The sequence below is a fragment of the Nymphaea colorata genome, chromosome 5, assembly GCF_008831285.2.
Source record: "Nymphaea colorata isolate Beijing-Zhang1983 chromosome 5, ASM883128v2, whole genome shotgun sequence".
In the NCBI taxonomy this organism is placed as follows: domain Eukaryota; kingdom Viridiplantae; phylum Streptophyta; class Magnoliopsida; order Nymphaeales; family Nymphaeaceae; genus Nymphaea; species Nymphaea colorata.
The window spans coordinates 1,027,524-1,039,757 of NC_045142.1; the positions used below are offsets into that span (position 1 = coordinate 1,027,524).

Consider the following 12,234-nt stretch of genomic DNA (forward strand, 5'->3'; position numbering starts at 1 on the left):
GGGAATCGGGAGATTATATAGGGGAGGAACTTCGCGCCAGTTGACGAGAACCGATGCCCAAGATTTGAAAAATAACGGATGTGTCACTCAGGCGGCTTTTGTTTATTTTCCTCTTCGCCTTCATGTTCTCCAAGGTTTTAAATGTTTAATAATAAAAACAAAAAGTTAAAATTAAAAAAAAAATATTTGGCATTGGATTGCAACTGAAAACCAGGTTTTGTAAATCCTAATTTTATCTTCAAAAATCTATTTCAAACATGTTTAAATGACATCTGTCAAAATCTAGTTTTGGATAAAACCTAATTTACAAAAGACATGAAAACCTGACTCTCCAAGAAAGTCTGACTTTTATCTCATCCCAAACTTTATCTTGTATGTAGGATTGGTTTTAAAAACAAGGTTTTAATCAGAATTTCATAAAAACTTGACTTTTAGAAAGCTATGCTTTTTTAGTCATTATAAAAAAAAAATACCATGTTTGAAATATAAAATGCATCATCCCCTTGGTCACTGATAAACAGGGAATAAAAACAATGAAAAATGATTTTTCGTAGATCTCCAGATGCAAGGGCAATTTCGTGATTTTATCGGAGCATACGGTTCGGGGCAATTCGGTATTAAACGAATTTTTCTTGTGTGGCAAGTTTGGACAGAAGGGTGAGGGTGTGGGTGACGTGTCATTGGTCCACGTCCGCCGAACTTGACGGAGTCCCAACCGGCGGACATGGGGCCCCTTCCTTGGCCAGTTCTTCCCCCCAAATATGGGCCCCACCGAAGCTGACTCGAGTGTCGGAAGACACCAGTGATGCTGTGGCAAACCAAATCAAATGGGCGTGCCTTGGTTGTGAATTAAAAAATATTTTTTAATAAATAAATTCACCTACAAAATTGTTTAAAGTTTAAAATTTTATAAAATCTTCTAAAAAGTTTAAAAAAAATCACACACATGCCGCTCTTGAATCTTTTATCTATCTATATATATATATATATATATAAAAGAAATCCTTTCATTATTTTTTTGAGCTTCGTCTATTCACAGCCATAATGCATTGGGTAGATGTGATTCAATATTTAGGTGAAATTAAATACAAAACAAAATTACTTACCCATCTAATCTAATGAGGTTCGGTTACCAAATCTATCATCATGAACGGTTTAAAAAAATAATGAACATTTTCATATATTAGTTTATACATTTTTTTTTCAAAAAACTATTCATATGCTTAATATGAACAGTCCTATTAGATGATTTTGAATGGTCAGAGTCGTTATATATATATATATATATATATATATATATATATATATATATAGGCAAATAAACTGAATAAGATTGTCGGCTTAGGATTAATGTCTTAGTCTTCTTGATGTATCGTGTAGTTGATATAGAACCACTTGCTAGAGTGTTTTTATTGCAAAAACACAAGCAGTTTGATTTCTATTTACCACAACCACCCTTCAAACGGTCTCTATCAGTTGAAAACTCGCAGCTCAGCCTGAAGATCGGCGTTGATCAGTTTCTTTATGGTTTCGAGATCCATGAACTCGATTAGCCAATTTTGCACGTTCCAAGCTCAGCTCATTGGCAGGTTGGCCAACTCGGTTCACCCCAAGTCATCAATCGTAAGCAAGCAGTACCAAAAAAAAAAAGGGTTGTTGGTTCATCTCATTATTCCTCGTGACAGACGGATTATATGTATGAGAAGTCAACCTCCTAATCATCTTTTTCATATTATCATCATCGTCATCATTCTCTCTCTCTCTCTCTCTCCCTATATATATATATATATGAGAAGTCAACTTTCACTCAAGACTCTTAATCATCTTTATCATATTATCATCATCGTCATCACTCTCTCTCTCTCTCTCTCTCTATCTATCTATATATATATATATATATATATATATATAGAGAGAGAGAGAGAGAGAGGAGGACTAAATCAACTGTGTGTGTGTGTAGAGAGAAAGAGGATTTAGTATCATGACTTACATTTTGAACCAAGTAGCTTGTGCAACAAGTTGAGCCAACTCGAACTTGTTCGGTTAACCGTAACTCATTTGTAAACGAGTCGAGCTCAAGCTTAACTAAAAAGTTCAACTTATAAAGGAGAACTCAACTCGATTAAGCTCAAGTAAACTAGTTTAATGTAGGTTTTCTTTTTCTGTAATTTTCAAATTTGAAACCAAAGAAAGACATCAAGTCAAACGATGAGCTGGTAAATAAGATTAAACAAGTGAAGCTCAAGCCACAACTTGAGATATTAAATCAAGCTCAAGCCAACCTTATACAGCTCGAGCTGAGCAAGACAGGAATGAAGCCAAGTCGACATCGACTCAGCTGGTGTACAACCCTAATTGTAGGACCAATGGTCTGAACAAAGTGACAGTTTATACAATTTGGAAAGGCACAACTCACTTTCGGCATCAAGGGTGATGAATTGAGATCAAAACGACCAGACTTTTAAAGATTACGGTACAGGACCACTCCCCTTATCAGCGTTGCATGCATACTGATGTTTCCGTTTGCACAGAAAGGAAGTTGTGTGACTTGACCTGCATTCTTGCTATGCTATGACATGTTGGCCACATATAAGCGTGTCATGTTTCATGCTTGTCCTTTCCTATTGGCATTTACAATATGATAATGTGTAAGATTGTCAACCTCTGCATTATATTTGGCCTTAAGCCAGTCCTAACCATATGGGTATAGGGATCAATAGGGATATTCCCTCTCGTTGCCCATCTAGAGCCCGCCGCGTATTACAGCAAAAAAACTTGCCTAGGTGAAAGCCAAACCTGCCCTTTAAATATTTTATTCTTGCTAAATGAACAAGCATATTCCCTTCCCAATAGGAACCTACACTGTGATGACGCATTATGGTGAAATCATTTAGAATATAATAAATAATACTTTACTTTTAGTTCTCATATATATTAGCTGACATTTAGTCATTTAGACTCTCTCTCTCTCTCTCTCTCTGTGTGTGTGTGTGTGTGTGTAAAGAAATAATATAATGCAGGAAGGCGCAAATACCATCCGACGCATGTTACCTTTCTATTTCTCTGTCGCGATACTTATAAAAGCACTCTGGTCCTTAGAGGACTTTGTGCATTAGAATAGTGAAACCCCAGCTATTGACAGTACCACTTTTGGCCGCCAATACCAAATAAATGCTATGACCTCACCAAATTCTTATGCTTGTGATTTCCATTCTCCTTAAATAAGGCACCGCCGAATTAGTTTGACCAAAATCCAACACAACTCATAAACTCGTGTATTTCAACCAATAGCTCCCACTTAACACCCAAGTCTATGGCTGGATAAACATTACCGTACTCAAGAATGAGGAACTAAGTAAGAATAAACTAATGCTATCAAGCTCGCAGTAGTAATATAAGAAAACACAGGTAGACAAGATTGTCTTGTCAAAGTGGCAGAAAATCTAGAGAAAAAGCATGAAAAAAATATGAAAAAGCAATAATATGGCATCTCAATATGTTGAAATGCAAAAGGTACCATGATTGATGACGTAAGTCTAAATATGCATACCATGATACATATAACGATTGGCAGCAATAGCTACTCCAAGGAATAGATCAACATTTTCATCCAGTCAGTCATTGTTATCAACATCATCATCCAGTTAGTCATTGTTAAAAGGACACCAGAAGAGTGGCAGCCATCAGCATCTATCGAGGACGCAGAGTACGCTACACGACAAAGGGAAAGTATGGTCAGCTGTGAGGAATTTGCTTGGTTAGGAACATGATGCACGTTCCCACAGTAACCACATGTCTTCTATCACGTAAATTTAAAGTTCACAAAAACCAAATGAGTGCAAAATAATGCAAGTGCACCACTATGTACCAATAGCCAAGGATCATGATGTCTATAAAATTTGATGCCAAGAACAAGCAATTGGGAAGGGGAAAGAAAAGGAAAGAAATTATATGAAATATGATACCTAATGAAGCACAAGTTCTTACTTCTTAGCAACGAAATAAAAGATGTGAATATGGTCTCAGTGCTGTATCAGTTTGGTCACTGATATAGGAGATCGGCCTATATGCATTGCTGCATATCGGCTTGTATGCCCTATTTATAATTTTTAAATGCTATAAAATATTTTAAATTAATTTAAAAATAAGAACAATCTAAACCCGTATTGGCCAAGTATCACCTTGGCAAGGGCCTGATATGATGTGTATTGGCTGATATGGACTGATATTAGCAACACTGGTGGATACAGAAATTTACTGGCTAGCAGTCATGTAATTCAAAGATTGTGCATTATTGGTAAGTGTCCATCAGACTAAGTTTTGGTGTACAAAGATGATATATTTACCCGATACATTTTTGGAATATATGAAAGTCCATAGTTATTCTAGTTGTGATGTGCACCTTCTCGTAATTCTCTAATATGTTCATTTCTACGGACAACCTAGACATGAACAAACAGTGGATACCTGGCCTAATCAAAATTTAAATCATGAAAGTGAAACCCCAGTCAGGAAAGGGGAAAGAAGTAAAGTGAAACTCATATTAGGAGTGACAAATAATCATTACGATATTAACTATCTAACTGGCCTACAAATATATACAGAAGAAGATGGTAGAAATTCATGATGATGAAAGATTGTATGGCCCCAACAATGAAACAGAAGAGAATGCTGGTTCATAATAACCAGAAAAAGATGGAGTTGCTTGCGCCATAAAAAAATAAAAAGGAAAAACCATCTCCTATGATCCAAAGAAACAAATCAAGCATCAAAGGTAGGTCGCGCTACTCTGGATAGGGCACAAATCACTTTTCAGGCCATATTTCTGCTTCTCTTTATCAAGCCCAACCATTTCAGCTTTACCAGTAAATGACAGACACCAGAAGAAGCTTAGGGAATAGGGAGTGAAAGGAAAAATTGTTTGCAAGCAGAAAATTCATCTGCCATTGTAAATTAATCTCCAGGATTGATATCCTTTCTGAGAAAAGAAAAAAAGATAAGAATCCTCAGTACTTACACGTGGAGCATTATCAGCTACTCGTGGCCTGTTATCTTGTGACGTTGGTTGGTGTATCATCTCAGGACTGTCATGTTTATAGAAAGCCTGCAAAGCTCTGATGATGAAAGGACGTATTATGTTCACTTCCATTGCAGAGAGATTTTTTAACTGCATAAAATAAACAAATCCAAGGTGAGCATAAGGAATTAGGAAAGATCCACCTGAACTAGCAGAGATAGAGACAAGAAGTCATCCTTGAAGAAGGAGCAATAGCAAATTTCCAATTTGTCCATTAGTTATTAGTTCCAAGCTCATTAGCATGAGGTAGAGTAGTCTGATTTTACGTACACAATATGTTCCTCAAGAGATACAAAACAACATTATGATGCTGCTCACATATTAAAAATTCAGTTTGTTATAATTCAAGGGTGCATTATCCAATTGTGCACTGATCTCTCGTTCGTTTACCATTATAAATCAGGATCAAGATATGACAAACTAAAGGGCTCTTTCACAAAAAACTGATTAATATAATGCAGTCAGAAGCACAAAGTGATTATCCTAAAGCATAGATGAAAAGATATGTACTAGAGGAATTTGGCACAACTCAGATTCAAGGGATAGTAAACTATCATATTGTCCAGGGTTTTCTAACTAAATAATGGCATTAAGTTGTGTTGTCCAATAACGCTTGGTTAAGTTGTCCATAAGGACCAGCATGTCAAGGTAGAACCCGCAAACTGTGACAACCTGCTATGCTGAGATTTGCTGGGCATCATTACTGGTAAAACTGAGTATGTGCAGTACATGAAATCAACCGTGTGACAGAAAAAGTTATTACCTTCACAGCATGAGTACGATCAGAAATTGTAGCTAAGCCATTCTCAACCTTGTGAAATCTAACATTTCTGATGTCTTCCAGTGCAGATCGTACCTATCATGAAGTTGAATTAGTACATCCTCCACAGAACCTAAAGACAGAATTTACCAATAAAAAAGAAAAAAGTAAACAAGGATAAAGAGAACAGTCAAACTGTGGAGCTCACCAAACACATTTCTGGTATGTCATCATGAGCACTGATGTTCAGATAGATATTTCCCACCAAAAGGTGCAAAAAAGCTGTAAGAATCCCTGTACTAATATTGAAAGAAAAAGGAAAAAGTGCAGATGGCGTACTAATCAAACAATAGCCTTGAAATCTCAACATAATGAAAAGGCAATGGCTGGAATTCCCTAGGGGACTCGCGCTCAGCATCCAAGACATGTGTCAATTTTTCTGGTCCAGATATCAAAAAACAAGGAAAAGTAAATCATCCTGTAAACGTATTGATAAAATGATTTGTAAATAGTAACAAAACTTGATTGGAATCTGCTACGCCTACGTGCTATCCAGTGAACACTTTTTCCTAGTCTAAATCTCAAAATCTACAAGCAACCCTAACAGAAAGCAAAGATTTCCAAGATAAACTGTAAGCAACATATTATACAGCCAGCTATGAGCAAACCTTCTGTTGTTTCTGTCTGTTGAGAAAATCGTGGAACAGCTCATGACAAGTATGAAAAGATGAACATATTTAGTTACAAGAAAAAATTGCTCAAGGTTATACTAGAATTCATCTCTGCTGAAAGTGTCAAATGATTCTAAGGGTAGTGGATTTTAGGTCACATTAGACCCAAATGAAACTAGTCATGTAATTAATGTGCATAGAATATATGGGCACATTAAAGTTGTTGAAATATAAAAATAAGGGAGCAGAAAAGCATGAGCATAGAAGTAGGAGATCAAACAATACAAGAGTCAGGACTCAGGAGAACACAGTTGTACAAAATCTAGTGTAAGTTGTTCTACTTCTACCAATATAATGGTATCTACACATTTCCAAAATGAATAAACATGTCCCATGACACATATTTTCAAATGACATGCAACACTACACATGTCCGTACATGTGTACAGTTGACTTGATGTTCCTCAAATGTGACAACTACATATAAAGTCCAATACATAAAGGAAAGTTATTTAACTACGCAGGAAGTTACAACATCTCAAGAAAAGCATTAACTTTCAATAATCACTTTAACCATATGTGCATTGTAGTAGGCAGTACTTTGAGAACACCTAATAGGGTTCAACAAGCAACATCAAGCACATATGGACATTTAAGGCTATCAAAACATGCCGCAAGCTATTTCAGCAGAAGCATAGTTTGTCTCTGCAGATACTATCTCTTGTCATGACAAGAGGCATGCATCATGTGAATTGTGAATCAACTTAGAATAACAAGCAATTGATTAACATAAAATCCTAAATGTGCAAAGCTGCTGACAATAGTAGGCAACTGATTTGACTTACCATATGCATCTTACTCTTTGATTAGATTCTATGCATCATAGTATGTGCACTCCTAGCACACTTACATTCAGAAGATAGAGTGTTTTTCTGGCCTTTAACAAAATTGTTTGCATTACTGAGAGGTTGATAACCCTCCAGGCATAGTTGGCAAACTCGGCGATCCCACTCGGGAATCACCCGAGTCGGAAAGGGGTCATTCACTTAGTGGGTCACGGGTTAGGACCCCAGTGATCCACACCAAGAATTGGCTGAGATACGGCTGACTAGGCCGAGATACGGCTGACTCTTTTGACTCAGCCGAGTCAAGTCCAATTTGAGTTTTGGCGATATAAAACTAAGTTAATGATAAAAATTGATTTCGATTCCATTTTTCTTTCTTGCATCAATATGGAAAGATCAAAAAAAGGAGGAGGCTGAATTGGTTGATTATATATATGTATATACAAGACCAAAAAAGGAGGAGGTTGAATTGGTTGGTTGTGTATATATATATATATATATTCCTTTATGATGGACGGCAGACCATTTGTTGGGGGCTTTTGCCTTTTTGACAACCCCCAAGCCTAAGACCTCAAACCAGCCTCGTCCTCTCTCTCTCTCTCTCTCTCTCTCTCTCTCTTTGATGCCCCGAAAGTGGTCGCTCGGGCCATCGGTGACCTCCCAATACCGGGGAGAACATATCTCCTTTTTTTTATATATTTTAATGATTTCACCAAGTCTTTAAGCATTGAATAGTTAATTATATCATTTGGGAAAAATTAGAAAAAAAGAGAGAGCTATAGTCAAGTAACTCGGTTGCATGTCGATAGTCCGATTCTTAGTACTTGGCCCGGCTAAGTCACTGAGTCAACCCACTGAGAAGCTGACCCGTTTGGCTGCCAATCCGAGCCCGATTCTCGAGTTTGCCAACTATGCCTCCAGGAAGCAAGCCTTGTTGGGTCCTCAACTCCATACCAACAAGATTCTGTTAAGTTGCATTTTACTATGACAATTCACTTTCACAGATCTCCACAAAAATTTAGTGGATGTATGATGAATCAATAGCACTATATAGTTTGATATAGCAACAAGTGAAAGAAACAGTAATGAGCAAGAAACAGAAAACTGACAATGAACTGAAATACATGTTTTCAAAATTAGAATTCAGACATAATTCAGTCAGGGTCCTAGAAGGACTAGCTAGTCGGGCTACTCTCAGTTTGGGTCCAACTATCTTTGCGTACATGCACAGTTGCACACACATTACACATAGGTACTAACAAGAATGTGAAAAAAAAAAAAAGAAAACTAACAACTACACCAAAGATCTAAAAACCTTGTGGACTAGTCTCTGATCACTGACTAGGCAAACTAGTCGGCCAGTCAGTTGCTAAATTGACAACACACACAAAGCAAAAAGGTATCTACAACATCAAACGAAAATGCTTAGGTAGTAGTTGGGTAACATTGTCATAGAACTAAAAGAGAAAGTCAAGAATCCTAAATTCCACAACATTTTTCATTCATTAGGTTAGTAATACTGATACTGTAAGATGTCTTGAAGAAAAATAAAGCACCCAAGAAAAATGCCAAACGACTAAGTTCATCAAAGGAGTATAATCTATAAAGCAGTTATAACAGAGGTGCAATAAACACATCCAATTTGGAAGGGTTACCAATGCTCATCCAGTCAGGTGGTTGAATTCTACACTTTCCTCGCTTCTTCAGGGCAACTGCTAGCCACAGTGGCACCTTGGCAGCTATTTGTGGATAGAATGGCCCAAAAACGCCCTGATTGCAACAATTCAAAAGCAAATCAATCCAAGACCTCTTATATATATGAAGGTCATGAAGAACAAAATCTCAAAGATTTAAGAAGACCAAAAATTTTCAGAAATAAATGAAAAAAAAAAAGTCTCCTTGGGAATTACACAGAACATATGGAGGGCGTCCATCTTCATATTGGGAACAACATCTACCAACTCATCTTCCGCAATAAACTCAACCTGAATTTCCACAGGACAGTCACAAAATTTCGTTGGATGAAGAATATAAGGAATATGAACGAAAATTTAAGCAAAAACAGGCATATAAAAGACACAGGTAAAATAGAAGCGAGGAAACAAAACCGAAGAGTTCAGCAACGAAAAAAGGAAAAAATCAAACAGGCTACGAGGAATGCTCAAACAAACAAGAAAATGGGACTCAAAACCATAAGCTAAAGATTAAAAGAGAATCGGCAATGTCAAAATCTGAAAACAACGAACTAAATTGAACACAAGATACATATACATCAAAAGGGGAAAAAAACCAAATCCCCAAAAAAAAATGTAAATCGCGAGACGGAAATGGAGTAACGTAAAAAAGGGAAAGGAAATAAGCGACAGACCTCGGCAGCAGAGAACAAAGAAAGACAAGGATCGGATTGGCCGGCCATCTCCCCGCCGGCGTCTCGGCTTGGTGAACTTTTCAGGGTGGCGCCAAACTTAAGAGGGCGGGAACGGGGGCGGGGCCCCGGGGCCCAAATGGGTCGGATTCGGGTCGGGTTAAACGGGTGGCTCTTGCTCTTGGGAAAATTTCGATTCAGCGCCCCTTTCCTTCAGACGACGATCTCTTAAAATAGCCCAAACATTTCATTCATTGAATTGCTCATGGATTTCTCTGTTTTATGCTTCATTTGATCGAAGCAGGAAAGGTTTCTTAATGTATGTAAGTCACATCAGATATGAATATAAAGATATGGGTACAGACACAATAACTTTAAAAACATGTGGGCATGAAAACAACGACAGTGTATACTTATAACACAAAAAATCAAATGAAAGCAATATTCAAATAAACAAGTGATACAAATAAGCACATTGCATGTCAATTTAAAACTAAAAATGGTTTGGATCAGTTTCGAACTACAAGTTATCAAGTGTATCCAAGTACCCAGCATGCTATGTGGACATTACTGAAGTATCCATATGACTTAGAACACCATGTGAGCAAGAACATGAAAACAGTCTCATCAATGGTGGAACTAGCTAGAAAAAAGTTCAATGCATCCACTAATATAGGTTTAGAAATTTTAGGAGGGATCTTGTTTGTGGTAGATATATGAAACTGTAGCTAGCTTGCAACTTACAATCGAGTGTCATGCACCTCACAGTGCCCTGCGACACGTTATATTAGTTCATATTCACAGAAATCTTTATGTATCTCAATTTGAAGCTTATTCAAGCATCCTTCACATGCATGGTCTCTCGGACCTGATGACATTAGCTCGTACGAGAATTACCAACTTTTTGCTTTTTTTCAGGAAACCAATTAAGAGGCGTCTTTTTAGTCAAGACATGGCATCCCTTTTCCTTTTGCCTGTTCATGTTGATCATGCAGCTCAACGATAAAGAAGAGGTACATGTTATGGAAACAATTCCTCATATTTCTACTTCAAATCGTTATAAGAAAGACCGAATGCATCCATTTCGTGTCTTTCAATCACTCAACGAATTGAAGGGCCGACCTTGCAGAGATGGAACAAAGGTTATGAATATATATACGGTTCTTGAACTTTTGGGAGCTCTTGAATGAAGAGAACTCGAATTACTCGATCGATTTGAATAGTTTGATCTCATGGTGTTACTCCATTTAGACTCTTTGTTTGTTCATTACTTTTTCTTTTCCCCTGTTAGGCGCAAGAACAACGTGATAATTTCATCCATTAACTTGATCACAGTGATAAAAGCACAACAGGATATGCCATTATTCAAATTATACGAAGTATATCTTTTTACAGCCTTTGGTTAAATGTGATAACAATTAGTGCAGGGGGGAATTGTCCTCTTCAATTTTTAGTAATTGTAGCAGAGAGCATGGTGAAACTGTCAATGCCTACCAATGGCAACAAGAATTCCGTAGTGAAGTCCGTTGTCTGAACTCTCTAAGCTAGTTGCAGGTATTAGGCCATCTTCAGAGAGGGGAAAGGAATCACAAGATTCACAACTAAAAAAATATACGCAAGCTTTCAAAGATGGGCCTTCTTGAAATTGTAGGAGTGCCTTTTTCTGCAATTCAGAATGTCACTGGAAGCTGGCCATTTCATTAAACTTAATCTTGATTTACATTAAACTGCGTGGCCCCTTCCGCTCAAGGTGGGCGCTTGAATGGCAGCACCATAAGCAACAGCTTCGTTGGCATTGATGCTCTTACAGAGCTCCTTGCCATTGAAGAGCTCCTGCAAGAGTTGCTACCCCATCGGAATTCTTGTCGACCCACCGACTAAAACGACCTGATGGACCGATCTCTTCTACATTTTAGCATCACGCAGGCATCTGTCGACCGGCACTATGCATTTCTTGAACAGGTCCATGTTCAGCTACTCAAAGTTGGCTGGAGTAATGCTGGAGACGAAATCAATCCCTTCATAGAGGACGTCGATCTCGATGGCGGTGCGAACGGTGGACGAGAGAACATGCTTGGTCCGCTCGCAGTATGTCCGGAGTCGCCTGAGCGCCTTCACTTTTCCGCTGATATCCTTTTTGTGCTTCTCCTTAAACTCCTTGACAAAATGGGCCACCATTCTGTTGTCGAAGTCTCCTCCCCGCCAAGATGGGTTTCTCCGGCGGCGGATTTCACCTCGATGTTACCCCGTTTTATGGTGACGAGAGAGACATCGAAGGTGCGGCCACCAAGATCGAACACAAGAACATTCTTCTTCTCCGCGTGCTCGGCATTCTTGTCGAAGCCATAGGCGATGGCAGCAGCTGTGGGCTCGTTAGTGATGCGCAGCTCCTTCTTCTTGTCCTTCACCATGTTCACCTCATCCATGAATAATGTAAGGTGGCCGCCCCTGGGGTTCACCTTTAAGATCACTGTCCACACTTCATGATTTGAATTTCTTTCCCCACTGACAGACAT

At 38.1% G+C, this 12,234-nt stretch overlaps 1 protein-coding gene and 1 pseudogene across 1 annotated transcript; both read right to left on the bottom strand.

Annotated features, from left to right (window-relative positions):
* Nucleotides 1-3,352: 3,352 nt before the first annotated feature.
* LOC116254836 (DNA replication complex GINS protein PSF2) lies at nucleotides 3,353-9,831 on the bottom strand. The gene is made up of 8 exons (XM_031630440.2): nucleotides 9,722-9,831; nucleotides 9,264-9,338; nucleotides 9,009-9,123; nucleotides 6,177-6,276; nucleotides 6,046-6,076; nucleotides 5,841-5,933; nucleotides 5,018-5,167; nucleotides 3,353-3,711 (listed from the first exon to the last, which is right to left on the bottom strand). Exons 1-8 carry the CDS (start codon nucleotides 9,767-9,769, stop codon nucleotides 3,691-3,693), a joined length of 633 nt encoding a protein of 210 aa, XP_031486300.1. The 5' UTR covers nucleotides 9,770-9,831; the 3' UTR covers nucleotides 3,353-3,690.
* A 1,609-nt stretch (nucleotides 9,832-11,440) lies between these two features.
* On the bottom strand, nucleotides 11,441-12,234 carry LOC116254356 (heat shock cognate 70 kDa protein-like; annotated as a pseudogene).